This window comes from Coregonus lavaretus, assembly GCF_964263955.1.
Source record: "Coregonus lavaretus genome assembly, chromosome: 23".
Taxonomy (NCBI): Eukaryota; Metazoa; Chordata; class Actinopteri; order Salmoniformes; family Salmonidae; genus Coregonus; species Coregonus lavaretus.
Genome location: NC_140010.1, coordinates 33,780,715 through 33,798,656, shown reverse-complemented (window position 1 = coordinate 33,798,656; position 17,942 = coordinate 33,780,715). Strand labels below are relative to the sequence as shown.

At 43.2% G+C, this 17,942-nt stretch overlaps 2 protein-coding genes across 2 annotated transcripts; both read left to right on the top strand.

Annotated features, from left to right (window-relative positions):
- Positions 1 to 1,488: 1,488 nt before the first annotated feature.
- LOC311098791 (pyroglutamyl-peptidase 1-like) lies at positions 1,489 to 4,801 on the top strand. The gene is made up of 5 exons (XM_084139360.1): positions 1,489 to 1,688; positions 2,573 to 2,625; positions 2,864 to 2,980; positions 3,258 to 3,490; positions 3,835 to 4,801. Exons 1-5 carry the CDS (start codon positions 1,658 to 1,660, stop codon positions 4,052 to 4,054), a joined length of 654 nt encoding a protein of 217 aa, XP_083995486.1. The 5' UTR covers positions 1,489 to 1,657; the 3' UTR covers positions 4,055 to 4,801.
- A 79-nt stretch (positions 4,802 to 4,880) lies between these two features.
- On the top strand, positions 4,881 to 17,880 carry LOC311098790 (regulator of nonsense transcripts 1-like). The gene is made up of 23 exons (XM_084139359.1): positions 4,881 to 5,514; positions 6,070 to 6,206; positions 6,347 to 6,436; positions 6,739 to 6,906; positions 7,095 to 7,275; positions 7,431 to 7,592; positions 7,710 to 7,797; positions 8,059 to 8,157; positions 8,348 to 8,456; positions 8,558 to 8,717; positions 8,824 to 8,942; positions 9,138 to 9,302; positions 9,575 to 9,689; positions 9,827 to 9,970; positions 10,279 to 10,492; positions 12,443 to 12,560; positions 12,681 to 12,837; positions 13,037 to 13,179; positions 13,426 to 13,600; positions 13,784 to 13,865; positions 13,950 to 14,338; positions 14,456 to 14,575; positions 14,745 to 17,880. The coding sequence occupies exons 1-22, from the start codon at positions 5,347 to 5,349 to the stop codon at positions 14,570 to 14,572; spliced, it is 3,300 nt and encodes a 1,099-aa protein (XP_083995485.1). The 5' UTR covers positions 4,881 to 5,346; the 3' UTR covers positions 14,573 to 14,575; positions 14,745 to 17,880.
- The last annotated feature ends 62 nt before the right edge of the window (positions 17,881 to 17,942 follow it).

Here is a 17,942-nt window from a genome sequence, read left to right as displayed (position 1 = left end):
AGGCGCTGTCAGAGGAAGGCCCTAAAAATTGTCAAGGACTCCAGCCACCCTAGTCATAGACTGCACGGCAAGTGGTACCGGAGCGCCAAGTCTAGGTCCAAAAGGCTCAATTACCTCGACTAACCTGTACCCCCGCACATTGACTTGGTACCGGTACCCCCTGTATATAGCCTCGTTAATGTTATTTGATTGTGTCACTTTTTTTTGTTAACTTTTTTATATTTTTTACTTTAGATTATTTAGTAAATAATTTCTTCTATTATTTTTCTTAAAACTGCATCGTTGGTTAAGGGCTTGTAAGTAAGCATTTCACAGTAAGGTCTACACTGTTGTATTCGGCGCATGTGACAAATACAATTTGATTTGATTTGACATGGATAATTGAGTGACTGACAAAACAAGAGAAAAACTGCCGAATTATGTGCAACCAAATTTCAAAATTACACCTGGTGTATTCTACTATTGTTACTCTCAATAGTAAAATGAGACCCAGACTGAGTTCCTAAAATTATTTATATATTTTTTAATGTTTTTATTTTATTTATCTTTTGGGTTAGGGGATCCCCTATTGGTCGAGGGAGCCGTCCCTGCATGCATGCCATTACAGTAGATGGCGATAGACGGCTGGATGTTGAGGTTTACAGTGTTTTGAAAGCGTAGAAGAAAGAACGAGAACGCTTGAGCAGTGACGCGGACTTAGCAATTTTGTTGCTATATTTAGCAACTTTTCAGACTACCCTTGCAACTTTTTATTCAAACAGCACCTAGCAACACATTTAGCTACTTTTAAAAATGTATTTTGAACTTTTAGCAACTTTTGAAAAGTGACTCAAACGCTAAAATGCACGCATTTTCCCTCTAAATGACACAAAAACGATTTTCTCTGTCACACACTCAGTCACAACATACGTGCCTGGCTGCAAAAGTGCATTGTGAGTGACGTCAGCAGCAGGCGCTCTGCTCGTGCACAGGCAGCAGCAGGCCAGCCAAGCAGCACAACAACCTGGAGAGAGATGCGCACACATCATTATTTGAGTTAAGTTGCTTGTTCAGTAAGATAGTATATATACCTTGTTATTAGCTTGTACCTATAATTGTTGATCAGTTAGGTAGCATGTTAACTAACTACCAATACACTGCTTAAAACAATAATTGTTCAGAATGTGTAGGTTTACTAGTTAATAAGAAAATAAATAAAATGTAATTGTTCAATAATGTGTAATTGTTCAATAATTCAATGTGTTGTGGGTAATAATACAAATATCTGATCATATAAAATTTGTGTTTATATTACTTTTAGAAATAAAAATATGTGATAATAAACAAACAAATCTAAACTAACAAATGTCAAATCAGATGGCCAGTCAATTTGTGTAACATTATTGTGGATTCCACGTAATGACACAGTTTTACGTTATTACGTAATGACGCCATCACGCAATGACATCACAACGTCTTTTAGCAACTTTTAGCAACAAATCGACCTGCCTATAGCAACTTCCCCTGAAAATTAGTTGGCTTGGCAACACTGCGCTTGAGCTCCTGCAAAATAATGAATCAATAGATAGCGAAAGAGAATCGAGGAGGAATTCTCAACTCAAAGGGGTTCAGAAATAATTGATGACATCTTTGCAGAATTTACTATAACTCACAAATTATGGCGACTAAAAGGACGGTAATAGTGACAGGTAAGTGATTTGTGTAAATTATAGATAGTTTGCTGTCAGTTTTCTCTAAACTGTTGATTAAAATGAGTTGCCTGCACAAATTGAACCATACGAATAACAATTTTAGGTTTGAATGACTTTAGCCTATAGTGTTGTGTTTCTACATCTAGAAAACGAAATTATTTCTAAACTACTGTACAGTATAATCATCTTCCATTCATGAAATGTCTGTCAGTCAGGTAGCCGACGAAACTCAACTCCACGATTTACGATGGAGATGAGCGGCGACTAGTGTGGCCTGACTGGAGCTCCGACGTCACATACAATGATTTCTGCACCTGAAGAATAGCCCGCAATTACATAGAACAATGTCGTGTGTAATTGCGGGCTATTATTTTGGTGCTGATATCAGTCGTTTTTAAATTAAAAACTTCATTTTATGTAACTTCGGAGCTCCGGTCCGCCCACACTAGTTCTCGCTCAACTCCATTTAATTGGCTATCTGTCAGGTTGAAATCTCTGATTTGTGAGGAAGCAGAAGAGCAAACCAATCTATGACAGGTATATCAAGACAGAGGCGACAATGTAGCCATTTATGGATCGTCGTAGCCATTCAGCCATTCATGGATACATTGTTGCCTTGTCGTGTTGGCAAGAAGCCTGGTCTTAGTGTTCTCTCCTATACAATTTAAATGGAAATTATAGCAGCCTATAGTGTCATCTTATCTATAAAACCCATGCACTCATTGGCATATATTGTGTGACAATTGACTGTATTTGTCAGCTGTGGTAATAGATAATATTTAACTTGATCTAACCTTTAGACTTTGAATGAAGAGTCTTGTGACGCTCATTTACATAGGCCTAGAGAGATAAGCAGCTATAAAAACAGTGTCTTTTTTTAGGGTTTGAACCTTTTGGAGATCACACCATCAATGCTAGCTGGGTGGCTGTTCAGGTAAGTGAGTTTGTTGAGTGTTCTGCATGGTGCATCATTGCATCATTAAAACCCTATTTAACAATGTGTGAATGTTGTTACTACAGTTATTAGTGTTATCACGACACACTACACAGGTATAAAATCAACCGGTTTTAAAACCATGAGGCACAACAATTAACTCGAGGTATAATAAAGCTTTAGCAAATGAAATAGGGTTTGTGGTTTCTCCCCCACTTCCTGTTTCCTCTGTGTACAGGAACTGGAGCGGTTAGGCTTGGCTCAGAGTGTGGATCTGCACGTCTGTGAGGTGCCAGTGGAGTACCAGGCAGTTCAGAGTCTGCTTCCATCTCTATGGAAACAGCACAAGCCACAGGTAGCCACAAGAAATCATAGCAAGTGTCAACTGTTGTTCCTCACTTTATCTTTCTTTATTGCATGGTATAAAAGCCCTGACATAGTGTCTAAGTGCACAGTCTACACACTTACTGTATGACATACCATACGCTATTTATTCCTACTATATGACGTAAACATAATGACAGCATTTATTGTCTTTATTGATATTACTCAGTAGCTCATGTTACAGTAATCTCTTTAAATTCTCGCTAACAACCCCCACCCCACACATCCTCTTCACCGCTGGTCAACAGTTGGTCGTCCATGTCGGGGTCTCTGGCATAGCCACCACGGTCACTCTGGAGAAATGTGGCCACAACCATGGCTACAAGCGGGTGGACAACTGCAGCTTCTGTCCAGACTCTCAGTGCTGTATGGAGGGGGGTCCTGAATGCATCGATTCAGTCATAGACATGGACATGGTATGCAAGAGGGTCAACTCCTCAAGGCTGGGTGTGGCAGTGTCAGTATCAAAGGACGCAGGCCGGTGAGTGCTGTGCTCGACTCTACTCTCATTCAACCAATCATATGGCACTATTTATGATATCTTACTTTTTTTCAATGAAACTCCATTAAAGGGATAGTTCACTCAAATTACAAATGTATTCTATCTATGAACATCCAAATCTTTAATTGTAGCATACTTTTTAGGTATTGATAAGATAGTGCTATGTCATAATTTGGGTGGTCAATCCCTTTATAATCTGAAGTTCTAATTATAATTTACGCTTCAGAAATCCCATTCACCTGAATGGCAAATCCATTGATTCTGATGAAAGCTAATGCCTCTTTTTGTCTCTCTAACCCTAACTCAACCTTTGTCCCTGTCAGATACCTATGTGACTACACCTACTACACGTCGCTGTACCTGGGGAAAGGCAGGTCAGCGTTTGTGCACGTTCCTCCTCTGGGGAAGCCCTACAGTGCCCAGGACCTAGGTAGAGCCTTGCAGGCCATAGTGGGGGAGATGCTGGAGCTTGTGGGTCAAGCTGAGGATGATGACCACGACCACGACCACTGCAGCCACCAGCACCATCAGCACGCTCACTAAAGAAAGACTTTCGGTGACCTTTGTCCTAAACTCACTGGTGCTGTCCTCAATGGACAGATAAAGCACTTAAACATCATCAGCATCTACCCATGGTAGTCTGGGGAGCATTAGCTAAAGAGAGGGGTATCAGCACTACCCTGTTGTAGGAACTAGAGAAAGGAAGAGTATGTGAATGAACATAGGCTGAGCCATGGCTATATCTATGGATAGTATATCTATGGCTCTGGGTATGGATATTTGACTGTATTTCACAAACAGAGTAATGGTCCAATGAACAGTGCTGTAGATTAGAGAAACATCTTTGTATATCCAGTGTGCACTGATGTGTGCTTTTAAGCCACATCCTCCTGACAACTGTATGACCGGCTGCTTCTCACTATTTTAAATAGTTCCCCTTTAAGTTCCTTATTCCACTCAGCAATCACTCTCGCTTTGACATAATGGTTAATGTAGTGTGCCGTTTATTGGATCAGCTCCAGCTCCCCCTTTGTCTTGTGGTTAATATTTGTTGTGAAATTGTATAATAGCTGTATATTGTATAGTGTACAATATAAGGAGGCAACAATATGTTTTCTTTGATAAATGTACCTCAATCATGTGTTAATATCTCAGGTAATTATTGCATATACAATCAATATTGATAATGTGATGAATAATGATATGACGTTTTTTTTATCTTCAGTACCTGTATTCTCTACTTAGAATATGGAACAGGTCTAATGCTGTGATTAAATCACTAATGTCAGAGTTAGCCTTTTCTGTATTTTTTAAAATAATTTCACACCTTTCAAAAAATGTGCCAATGAGAAGGTATAGTTGAATCTATACCAAATACGTAAAATAACTATTGCTGTAGTGTATATAGTAGTACAGTACTTGCTGTTCTTCATTACATCTAATGCAAATGAAAAGCATTAAATTGAATGTCATCTGACATAATATTATCAGGAAGGGTAAGCACTTGTGCTAAACAATTTCTGACTGTACCATAAAGCTCAGTGGACTGTACAGTGGGGCTAATCAAGGATGGTGAAAAATATTAACTTTTTGTGTAAACGTCATGGACACTCCTTTGAATGTGCTCTATGCATTTGTTCTGCGGCGCAAGGTGTTACGTCATTATTTCCAGTGGGAGTTGAGGCTCTCGAGCCTGTGTGGTGTCAGTTCTTCATTCATTTGCGTAGGTTTTTAGATATTTGTTCAAGTACAATTTTGGCAGGGACATCGACACATTGCTAATTTAGCTATTCTACCTAAAATATCATTCTGAAATATCACTGTTAGTGGAGAACATGAGTGTTGAGGCATACGGGCCGAGCTCGCAGACTCTCACGTTCCTGGACACTGAGGAAGCGGAGTTGCTTGGAGCAGATACCCAGGGTTCGGAATATGAGTTCACAGATTTTACCCTACCGAGCCAGACTCAAACAGGCCAAACGCAGAGTCAGTTGGACAACCAGGTTCGTGGAATAATTGTTGGATATTTTGTGGAAAACTACCTCGCTAACAGCGTCCTTAATATGGAACCTTGGAGGTAGCTAGTTTGCAGAAGCAGCTAGGTTAGCATATCTAGTACGCTAGCTGTCGAGCTACATAGAAAACACATGCATCTGCCCCAGAGGCCACGCAGCTGGCTAACCAGTTAGCTTAGCCAGAAAGTTTACATAATGATTTAGCATGCTAGCATTCGCTAATATGCGTTCTGAGATGGACACCAGGATTATTTGACAAGCAGTCTGTCATTTTCTTGATAAGTAAGGTAGCCATGACTGTACCATTTTTAAACTTAATTATCTGCATGACAGTCACAACAGGTAGTTAGCAAGCTTTAGATAGTAGGCATACTAGTTAGCTGCTGTGAGTTTGCTACAGCAAGTGCATTTAATAGCAAGTTAGCTAACTAGCTGTCAAATGCACTTGTAGCTAAAACCTTTTTATTTGTGGTGGTGTGTGTCCTTTTCCAGGTTATTGACATTATGTTGCCACTGTCTTTAAATGTCCACGTTTTTCTCCAGGTGAATGGGCCTGATGGAGTTCTGCAGAATGGGGAAGACCCTGTTGTAAAAGCAAGTCAACTCCTTGCAGATTTGAACTTTGAAGAAGACGAGGAGGACACCTATTATACTAAAGACCTCCCAGTCCATGCATGCAGGTAATGTTCAGAAATCCTTTTAGTTCTGTCAGACTGATAAAAAATGTGAGTGTTGAAAGTTAGCTTGTTTTATCTGACTTTACCTTGCCCTAAACATCAATATTAATGTTGTCATTGTGCTATTTATTTCCTTTCCCCAGTTACTGTGGCATTCACGATCCGGCATGCGTGGTGTATTGCAACACCAGCAAGAAGTGGTTTTGCAATGGACGCGGCAATACGTCTGGCAGGTAGGCTTCAAAGACCAACCAACCAGCAGTTGTTGACCTTTCATCTGTGGTGTACTCAGCTAAATGTAGTTGCCGTCTACTCTACGTGGGAGGCTGTACACAGGAAGTAGAAATGTGATGCAAATGGAGACTGAAGTGACTTATACCCTTTTAACAAGGGTCAGAAAGACATTTACCAGAAATGTTGATATACCTACATTTTACATTTACATTTGAGTGATTTAGCAGACGCTCTTATTCAGAGCAACTTACGGTAGTGAGTGCATACATTTTCATGCTTTTTCTCTCACCTTCTCTCTCAGTCACATTGTGAACCACCTGGTCAGAGCCAAGTCCAAGGAGGTGACTCTGCACAAGGACGGTCCTCTGGGGGAGACAGTGCTTGAGTGCTACAACTGCGGCTGTCGCAACGTCTTCCTCCTGGGCTTTATCCCCGCCAAAGCAGACTCTGTGGTGGTACTGCTTTGCAGGTAAAGCAGGTCTATGGTGTTTGTTAACCATCTTTATACCATTCTGTATCACAATGATCAGATGCCCTGTTTCTCAAAATGTTCTTGGGCCTTCTCAGACCTAGATCCAATGGCTCTTATCATTGAATCAAAGAGATTTTGTAATAGAGTGCATTGATAGACGTAATGTGTTTGTTTTGGTAATGCAGGCAGCCATGTGCCAGTCAGAGCAGTCTGAAAGACATCAACTGGGACAGCTCCCAGTGGCAGCCGCTGATCCAGGACCGCTGCTTCCTCTCCTGGCTGGTGAAGATCCCCTCGGAGCAGGAGCAGCTTCGGGCCCGCCAGATCACCGCCCAGCAGATCAATAAGCTGGAGGAGCTCTGGAAGGTTCATAAGATGCCTTATTTAGCATGAGTTTACCAGCAGTTTACTATAGGCCAGTGGCCTTCTACTTTGGTCGTTTTTATATAAAAGCCAGTTATAGAGCAGCACTCTATATGTGGTTGTTGTTTGACTGTATCTGTCTGTCTGGGTGTCTTCAGGAAAACCCCACGGCCACTCTGGAGGACCTTGAGAAGCCCGGCGTGGACGAGGAGCCTCAGCACGTGCTGCTGCGCTACGAGGATGCCTACCAGTACCAGAACATATTTGGCCCCCTGGTCAAACTGGAGGCTGACTACGATAAGAAACTCAAAGAGTCCCAGGTAAGGCCAACTTTGTTCTGCTGGACTGTTCAGGCTAGCTCTTCCTGCTTTTGGATGTAAAGGCAGTTTTGGTTTTACATGTTTGAGTGATCGCTCTCTCGTCTGTTTGTTTCACAGACCCAAGACAATATAACTGTCAGGTGGGACTTGGGACTCAATAAAAAGCGGATTGCTTATTTCAGCCTTCCCAAGACGGACTCAGGTGGTAATTCCTTTTTTGTTCATCTCCATCAACGTCACGAAGTGTCCACAAGTGGTCCATGTCCATTCCATTCCAGCCACTACCTCCCCTCGCATTCTCCCTGACGAGCATGCTGGCCTGTCTTATAGTCTAAGTCTGAATGTGTGTGTGCATGTACGATTACATTTTTGTATGATGAATGTTCTAAAATCTATCAATTCTAAAATGTGCCTTTCATAAGCTAATTCCTTTTCCCTTGCTTTGCCATTCTCTGTGTTTCTGTAGACATGCGCCTGATGCAGGGTGATGAGATTTGCCTGAGGTACAAGGGAGATCTTGCCCCGCTCTGGAAGGGCATTGGACATGTCATCAAAGTCCCAGACAGTATCCTTTTCATTGTTATGTTGTGTTACCTTTTACTCTTCAGCATCTTGTTTAATGCACAATTGATTTACATGATTGTTTCTCTGTTTGGCGTTATCCTCGCAATACCACCACAATATCTCCACATTAGTCTCTGGAATTAATAGGTGTAATGTTTTGTGGTGTATAGTTCTTAATCCTTCCCTAATAGACTATGGCGATGAGATAGCCATCGAGCTGAGGAGCAGTGCTGGGGCTCCCGTGGAAGTACCACATAACTTCCAGGTTGACTTTGTGTGGAAGTCCACCTCTTTTGACAGGTAGGAATCCTCTGACAAAAATCAATATGTGATGCAATGGGTTGGGCTCAGCTTGCTTGGCAATGGACTTACTATTACACACTGTTTCAACTTTTCTGCAGGATGCAGAGTGCCCTGAAAACCTTTGCAGTGGACGAGACCTCTGTGTCTGGGTACATCTACCACAAGCTGCTGGGTCACGAGGTGGAGGACGTGGTCATCAAGTGTCAGCTGCCCAAACGCTTCACCGCCCAGGGCCTGCCTGACCTCAACCACTCACAGGTGGGTGTTATCATAGACAGAAGTTATGAGTAGATTTGAGTTATTCCTTCGAAAACAATATTTGCTGACAGTTTGGCATTTTACAATGTTGTGTGTCATCACGTAGGTGTATGCTGTAAAGACTGTGCTGCAGCGTCCTCTCAGTCTCATCCAGGGGCCCCCTGGCACAGGAAAAACTGTCACCTCTGCCACTGTAGTGTACCACCTGGCCAGACAGGGCAACGGGTAAGATGTGATCACTTAATAGGGGACACCATATACAGTACTGACAAGTAAATAACTTTCACGACAAGAGTGACTGCATTAGTATTGGCAGAGGTCATCACTGCAAATGACACATTGTTCTCAGTTGACCAACCAAAAGGTTAATAAAGCACCTTATCCATCCCTAACACCAGTTGTGTGTGTGTGTGTCCTCAGGCCAGTGCTGGTGTGCGCTCCCAGCAACATTGCGGTGGACCAGCTGACTGAGAAGATCCACATGTCGGGCCTGAAGGTGGTGAGGCTCTGTGCCAAGAGCAGAGAGGCCATTGACTCCCCTGTGTCCTTCCTGGCTCTTCACAACCAGATCCGCAACATGGACAGGTAACCTGGGACTGCTACCCAGAGAGGAATGGTGTCTTTATCTCATCAGGTGTCCTGTTATCTCGAGACGAAGGATCGATTCCACTTGAGAACTAGGCTATGGGCCATGAGAGTTGCCTCAGTTTAAAAGCATAGATGCGCAGGTCATGTTCCGAGGGCTTTCCTCTGCCTTGCAGCTTTTCTGCACATTAGCCTTCATTATAGGCTACATCATTTCAGCACAGTAAAGAGCACTGGTTTCTCCGTTTGTGTTTTGCTGTATCTGTGTGCAGTATACCAGAGCTTCAGAAGCTCCAGCAGCTGAAGGACGAGACTGGGGAGCTGTCCTCCTCTGATGAGAAGCGCTACAGGGCCTTGAAGCGCACCGCCGAGAGGGAACTACTCATGGTAACATCTGCTTCTTTTCCACTCTCCCTTAAATCAAAGTCCTAAAAATGTCTTAATTCCACTGTAAATAAATATCTACTTCCTCAAGTTGATTATCACTGACCATGTCTCCCTTCACTCCCATCTCTGCTCCTCAGAATGCTGATGTGATCTGCTGTACCTGTGTGGGGGCAGGAGACCCCCGCCTGGCCAAGATGCAGTTCCGCTCCATCCTCATTGATGAGAGCACGCAGGCCACTGAGCCCGAATGCATGGTGCCTGTCATACTTGGGGCCAAACAGGTATGTCTCAGGGCAATCTTTAAGAGAAATTATGCCCAGTCAGTTAGCTCAATGACAGGTCCCAACTTCTCTCTGTGTCTCGTACAGAATGTTTATCAAAAGTTGTTGCTGATGGACAAGTGTAGTGACATTTATTGCCTCCAGTTGTCTGTGCTTGGTTGAATCTGACATTATTGCAAGTGCAGAAGACTGAGTGAGGCACTACAGCTACACCCAATTCTAGTTCCCACGCCACACAACATTGGATTTGAATTGGAATTACCTTTCTATTCATACTAAATCTATGATTTCTCTCTGTTTCTCTCCAGCTGATCCTAGTGGGAGACCATTGCCAGCTGGGTCCAGTAGTGATGTGTAAGAAGGCAGCCAAGGCAGGCCTGTCCCAGTCCCTGTTTGAGCGTCTGGTGGTGCTGGGCATCAGGCCCATCCGTCTGCAGGTGCAGTACCGTATGCACCCAGCCCTCAGTGCCTTCCCCTCCAACATCTTCTACGAGGGCTCCCTGCAGAACGGAGTCACCGCGGGTAAGTCGTTGAGGGAAAAGGACTCGGTGCCAGTGCATAGAACCCTCATAAACAGAGGTTAGGGTTAGGTTATGTGTTTGGCCAGTGTCGTGACGTGACTTTCATTATTGTGATGACTATTATTTATCGAATAATGACCTACTATGTTTAATTGTTACTAGATTAAATGAATCATGTAGCAATTAACTCATTAGGAATTTGGGGCACCACAGGAAAAGTTGTTTAACGAGTTACCGTTTCCTGAATTAACTCTAAAGATATCTTGATATCTCTTATCGTTTAAGTCATTTATTAATAATTTACCTCATATCAGTCTCATTCTGAGAGTCGTAGGCTCTTTAAGTCTGCACGAACCTTACTGATCATTCCTTACCATACAAATTGATGTAATTATTTATTTACTAACTAATTAAAAATTATAACACAAGATACAAACACGCACACGGTATAGGTAGGGATTAGAAACTTAATACAATGAAAACGGGTCCCTAGCGGACTAACACAATATGACACTTGTTACAAAAGATGGCAATTTAAAGAGAGAGAGAGAAAACACTTGGATACACATGGACCTATGCTCACAGTAATCCTAATACTTTGCCCCAAACTGCCGCCCGTTTGGGAAGAAAAAGCAATGCATGTATTTACGTGTTGGAGGTCTTCGTGGTGTATCTCTGTTGGACCCAGGCCTTTGTGGGAAGGGGTCGATTGGGCCTTCTCTTTCGGATGGCCTTTTAGATGTAAGGCTCAGATTGTCCACAAGAGGTCACAATGGCCTTCTTCTTAGTTTTCTGTTTACTTTCACTCATTCTGGAAGTGGTCTTCTGAGGACGGCTAATCAGCCGTGTCGATGATCCCCTGTGGGGTGATGAGAGCAGTGTAGTAGACGATGGCTTGAAGAGAGTAACAGGATGGTCCCTCCTAAATTCACCTTCTTAGATACAGTACTTAGAACAGCTACTCAGCCGTAACATTGATTGTTAGTGGAGGCAACTTTGTCGTCTTCACCTCGTGTTGATTTTCAGGTTCGGGACCAATATGGACAAAAGCTGCAGCTTGAGGTCCGTCTAGTCTGATCTGATAATTCTTATCTCAGTCTTTTATGCACTCTGGTAAAGAGGAGCGTTTCCGTCATACTGACCCGCTCTCTGAGCTCCCTCGAGCGTGGCTAGTTACGAGGCAAAATTATTATCATCACTATGATTTTGTTAGGAATGTGATTTTAGCTTTCTATCTTCACAAAAACATTGTCTTCCTCCTTGATATTTTCTACACAAGGTAAAGGATGCAAACCTGATATCCACAGTGTAAAAGCTCTTCAAGTCACAATGTTTTCATTATAACACCTTTATACCATTTTGAATGACATCACAAAATAAAGACATACATTTTCCATTTTTCATTTCTCATCATTTCCAACATTTAGATGTTAAAATATATTGTCCCAATGTTCATTGTTGGATGTTGAAGTTTTTGGCCGGCAAAAAGTCTCTGGAAAAAAAGGCATTCCTTTCACCATACTAGGATGCCAGAGATAGATTATCCTCCTCTCTAATTTATGGCAGTATTAAGGTGTCAAGACAGGCACAGCCCCCCTGTGGGTTACCTGTCCCTGTGGGTAAGAGGGTCTGGTTGTGTCGGCCATTTGCCAAGCTGATGTGAGGCCTTTGATTCTCACCCAGGGAGAGTCATGACACCAGCAAGCGGGGAATGGGCTCCCTGTTGTCTACAAACTAGTTGGGCAGTTGACATAATCCGTCTCGAAGGACCAAGAAAACAGAACAATCATGTATTGCCTTATAACAGAAGGTTTTACTAAGTTTGCACCAGGTGGAAAACACCCAAAACAAAGCTAAAACATGTCACTGGCTTCTACACTTAATTCTGGATGAACCTTAATGTAAACGTACTAACTCTCCCTTTCTTGACCTCTTTCTTTTAATTATACAGCTGACCGCATCAAGAAAGGCTTTGACTTCCAGTGGCCACAGCCAGACAAACCCATGTTCTTCTACGTGACCCAGGGCCAGGAGGAAATCGCAAGCTCTGGAACCTCCTATCTTAACAGGTATTTGACAAACGGAAGCATTTGTCATTTCTGACCAAACAGACAGACTTCATTCATAAAAAGGGTATGTTTGCTTTTTTTTAGTGAATAAGCTTTTCTTCTCTTCTCTCTCTATCTCAGGACTGAGGCTTCCAACGTGGAGAAGATCACCACCAGGCTGCTCAAGGCCGGGGCCAAGCCTGACCAGATAGGCATCATCACCCCCTACGAGGGTCAGCGGTCCTACCTGGTGCAGTACATGCAGTTCAGTGGCTCTCTCCACACCAAGCTCTACCAGGTACAGCATGCTCACAGGGTTAGGGAGTTATATCAGATGGGAAAGAAATTATAATGGCATGCCACTGTGGCACTCAAGTCTGTGTAGTACTTTCTGCAGTACCTTTAAAAACGGGATACATTACTGTTTTTATGTTTAGGCCAGATGGTGATTGGAACAGTACTAGTTAATAGTTTTCCTGTCTCTTGGCTGTCCTCAGGAGGTGGAGATAGCCAGTGTCGATGCCTTCCAGGGCAGAGAGAAGGACTTCATCATCCTGTCCTGTGTCAGAGCCAACGAGCACCAGGGCATTGGCTTCCTCAACGACCCACGACGTCTCAACGTGGCTCTCACCAGGGCCAGGTAAACAACACCTGGACCTGTGCAGTACAGTCCCTCTCGGTCTCCTGATGCTCAACAGATAATTAGAAACATCTTATCATCCTGTCTTTTTAACTTTTGAAAGACTATTTGAATATTTGTCTTTGGTGTTATGTCAACATTTTGCTGTGAGGATTCACAAATGATCATTACTCTGACAGTCCCAAAGTATAGAAGTCCTATTCTCTACCTGTAAAGGAACGGTGTCCTGTGTGTGTGTGTGTGTAGGTATGGGGTTATCATCGTGGGCAACCCCAAGGCCCTGTCCAAGCAGCCTCTGTGGAACCACCTGCTCAACTACTACAAGGAGCAGAAGGTTCTGGTGGAGGGACCCCTCAACAACCTGAGAGAGAGCCTCATGCAGTTCAGCAAGCCTCGCAAGCTGGTCAACGCCATCAACCCTGTGAGTCTCGTCCCCCCTTGAACACGTGTGGGTGTGTTTGATCATGTACGTGTTTATGTGGTGCGTGGTGTTTTACTTTCATGATTTACTTTGGTGTAGATGGGACACCATTATAAAAAGAACATGTGCGTCGGCTACTTTTTCGACTTACTGAAATGTTTGTTCTATGTGTGGGTTCTTCAGGGGGGCCGTTTCATGAGCACAGCCATGTATGATGCCAGGGAGGCTCTTATTCCTGGATCTGTGTATGACCGCAACAGCACTGGTGAGAGGCGACGTCAAACTGTAAACTTGTGTGTCTTTGTACTTGTCTTGCCATTGTCTAAAATGGTCTCTTTTCTCCCTTCAGGACGTACATCCAACATGTACTTCCAGACCCACGACCAGATTGGCATGATTGGCCCAGGCCCCATGGCCTCCATGAACATCCCCATCCCCTTCAACCTGGTCATGCCCCCGCCAGGCTACATGGGCCAGGTCAACGGCCCCCAAGCAGGCCGTGGCGGAGGTATGAAGGGTAAGGCGGGCGGAGGGGCACGAGGCGGGCGCCAGAGGAGCCGTGGTATGGGGAACAATGGCGGGGGCAGTGGGCAGCACGGCCACATGAGTGGCAGCCAGGCCAGCCAGGACCTGGGCTCCCAGCCCTTCTCCCAGGGACCCCTCACCCAGGGCTACATCACCATGAGCCAGCCCTCCCAGATGAGCCAGCCTGGCCTGTCTCAGCCTGAACTCTCCCAGGTAAGTCAGCAGAACCTTTACATTTTCATCATTTAGCAGACATTATTGGTCTGACATAGACATACATGCATGAAAATAAGCAGGCTAAAAGCTTCTCCTTTGTTGTTTTCCTTATAGGACAGCTACCTTGGCGATGAGTTCAAGTCCCAGATTGACGTGGCCCTCTCCCAAGACTCCACCTACCAGGGGGAAAGAGCCTATCAACATGGTGTGACTGGACTGTCCCAGTACTAGAGTGTAAGACTACAGTTATCTGTGAACTTTTTGCACTGTACATTCTATGAGCCAAGCCAACAGTTACTGTAAGATGTTGTTTAGTAATATCATAGTATCAGGTGGAGTAAATAGGAGACCAGATGCTCTTTATCAGGGTATTACAATTATCTTTGTTTTATTTTACTCTTAGGTTGTGGGAAAAGGAGCTAAGCCTGTGCTGAGCTTAGTTCGCCTGCATTTTAATCTGGGTAAAATCAAAAAAAGAAACATGGATACCCGTTTTCCACTGCTACAACTGAAGCACCACTGTGTGAAAGCAACAGGAGAGAGACCGAGAGAAACCAACCAATCACAAGAGTGAGAGCAAAATGGGGTTTGAGCTGGACAGGACGAGAGAGAAACAAAGAAAGAGGGAGGGAGAGAGAGGAGGTCCTGCTCGCACACGGCGACATGGAGAAGAAGGAGAAGCAGCATACGTCGGAAGTAGCGCCATCGGAGAGACGGGACCTTCGGTGATGGGTCAAGGGACGAAGGTTGTGGATCCTCTTGGGGGACACAGGAGTCACATCCCTGCCACCCCCCCCACCCCCCCCCCCCGGGGACCACCAGTTAGTTGGCTGAGTTCCTTGCTCTTGGAGCAGAGAGACTGAGTAGAGGAGTTCTAACACAACCCTTCAAGCTCAATCCACAAACCGTCTCCTGCCAGCCAGAGGGGGAAAAAAGGGAGGAAACTCTTTAAGCAGTCAGTCGATTTGGAAAATTTCTAACCTCAAAGTTGAACCGTGCTCATGCTTGGCATTTGAACATGTTTGAGCGAGAGAGAGAGGGGGAGAGGGATCGTGCGGACCAAGAGGTCGCGGTGGAACATCTCAAACGGAATCAAATGATGCAGGAGTCGGGAAAGAATTCTGAGCATTCATCTTTTTCAGCTTTGAGTTGGAAAGTTTTCTACATGAGGTCTGTTGTCGCAGAGGTTCTGATATAAGAAGCTTGTGAATTTCGCTGGCTTTCCGCTTGGGTCTTTCTCAAGGTGGTCTACTAAGGAAAAGTGGTGGAATGGCTCTTGAAACTATTAAAGGAAGACATTATTGTCTCGAGATCCGAAGTGGTAGTTTGTGAGACAAGTTTTCGTTGTTTTCTGCGAAGTGTATCTTTCTTTAGTACAAAAAGACGAGTAAAACGAATACCATAACCAACCTATTTTAATCGAATGAAGCAGTTATCACTTGATGTTCTAAATGACCTCCAGATGATTAGTTTAAAAAGCATCACAGCTCCACAGACATGAAACCGCTTGTAGAACGCAGATATCTTTTCCATGGCTACATGGCTAATTCATTAACCAACACTAAGCAAGGAAGTTATCCCTAGAGCCCCAAGTTTAAACATTCAATTCTGTATCAAATCATGTTTTCCTTTATTGGTCATGTTTAGGCTAGCTTCAGATAAGAGGTGCTTCACATGGAAACATGCATTTATCTTCAGAGAGGTTATAGACATGAAGTGTGTGAATACTACAATCACAAGACTCTTTGGAAGTCTTGAAGTTCTGTCTTTGCGGTGCCATAACTGACTACAAAGGAAGGTTGGAAGCGTCTGGCACCTGCTAAATGTAGGTATTCAGTGCTGGCTATCATTGGCCCCATGTGAAAAAGATAAATAACTGAAATGAATGTTATGAACTACCTTTGAAAAAATGTCATATCTGACGATACCTTGACGAGATTCTTGACAGATGGGAGGCATTTCTGTCAGTGTGTGCCAGAGGACGAGAATAAATGTTTGTCCACATTGGTGTTGTAAACACACTATGGTAGTTTCTATTTAGTGCCCATTAAAGGGTGTGGTGTAGATTTGTGTAGCCCCCAACACATCATACCCCCTTTAAAAAGTAATGTATGTGGTAGATTGCGTGAACCGTATTTTCCAGTTGAAGTTGACATTTTACTTTCCCCTTTGAATGTCCTTTAGTTTTGATGAAACCGCCAATACATACACCTTCAAACATGTAGTAGGCCTACTACCCTGTCACACATAGAGAAACAATGTTGATGTAATTTGTATCATTGATGGTAAAGTTTCCCACGTGTAAAGTTATATTTTGTTTAAGTCCTACTTGTGTCACTTCCCTGCCATGCAGTGCTTGACTTGGACTGAAATAGGTGCTGGTACTCATTTTGTGTGCCGGTACTGTTTATATTTAGGTGCAGGTTCTAGGGTTGGGCGGTATCCAGATTTTCATACCGTTTCTGTACCATACCGGGGTATACGGTACTACCGGAAGTGCATACAAGAGGCGCTATTTAAAAATAACCATAACCACAACAAACCCCCCCATACTGTTTTTTCAAAACCGTTTTTTTAATGGTATTGAAAATCATACTGTGTATTTCGAAATACCTTGGTATACGGTATAAACAGTACATCGCCCAAGCCTAGCAGGAGCTCCACAATACTTTTGCGCTAATATTCTATAAGAGGTACAGCAGCACAAGGAGTAGAACATTGGTGCCGGTACTACGCTCCGGTGAGCTCCTGCCAAAGTCAAGCACTGCTGCCATGTTAGTTTTAGGTCTGAGATGTATCACTCTGAAATTATGAAATGTGTGAAACCATCACTCATTAATTATGGTACCCTTCCTTTCATGTTTGTGATAATTGAGTGTCATTTGACAATTGTCATGTAATTTTGCTGAATCGTGTGAGAGGCTACGATTTTCAGAAGTCATATTTGTATGCTAGTGACGTGGTTAAACATTGTCTGTTATGAACAGCTGTGGAAAGACGTTTCTATGTTTAAGATGCCACCCATTCTGACTAAATGTGTTTGTACTTACAAAAATATCTGCTGATATCTGTATCTTAGGGACATTAACCCCTTCCCTCAGATAAATTATGAAAATGTGTTGTTTTCCGTGACAACTATCCGTATCTGACTGTGTGTGCCATTCAATAGTAACCATCAATTGGCAGGTTTCATCACTAAACATTCATGTATTTTTGTTGTTCCTTTATGAAATCGGCCTATAATTTCAAAGGGGGAACTACTTAAGAGAAATGAAATGTTGCTGCAACTAAATGGGGAGGGTATGAAATGCAAGTAGATTAAATATCAGTGCACTGCAAATGTTCCTTTGAACTATATTTGAAGATGAGCAAACAATTTATTTGCCTCAGAGAGGGTTTTGCGTTGAAGTGAGTGAAGTGATATTTCTTTCTCCATGTTGTTTGAATATGATTATGTAGTTATTTGGTCATCTGTGACGCTCACTCAAATATCATCCTTGTAACATCTTTGAAAAATAAAGGTTGCTTCTTTTCACTCATTTTAAGTGAAGATTTCACTTAACTAATCACTGGAATGATGATTAACTCAACTACTAGTAGC

Bases quoted from the DNA above. Each gene is read 5' to 3' on its own strand.
- LOC311098791 (XM_084139360.1), top strand. From the start codon at position 1,658: ATGGCGACTAAAAGGACGGTAATAGTGACAG. The intron at 1,689-2,572 runs GTAAGTGATTTG...GTCTTTTTTTAG, and splicing joins AAGGACGGTAATAGTGACAG to GGTTTGAACCTTTTGGAGAT. The intron at 2,981-3,257 runs GTAGCCACAAGA...GCTGGTCAACAG, and splicing joins GGAAACAGCACAAGCCACAG to TTGGTCGTCCATGTCGGGGT.
- LOC311098790 (XM_084139359.1), top strand. From the start codon at position 5,347: ATGAGTGTTGAGGCATACGGGCCGAGCTCGCAGACTCTCACGTTCCTG. The intron at 7,593-7,709 runs GTAAGGCCAACT...TTTGTTTCACAG, and splicing joins AGAAACTCAAAGAGTCCCAG to ACCCAAGACAATATAACTGT. The intron at 8,943-9,137 runs GTAAGATGTGAT...GTGTGTCCTCAG, and splicing joins CTGGCCAGACAGGGCAACGG to GCCAGTGCTGGTGTGCGCTC.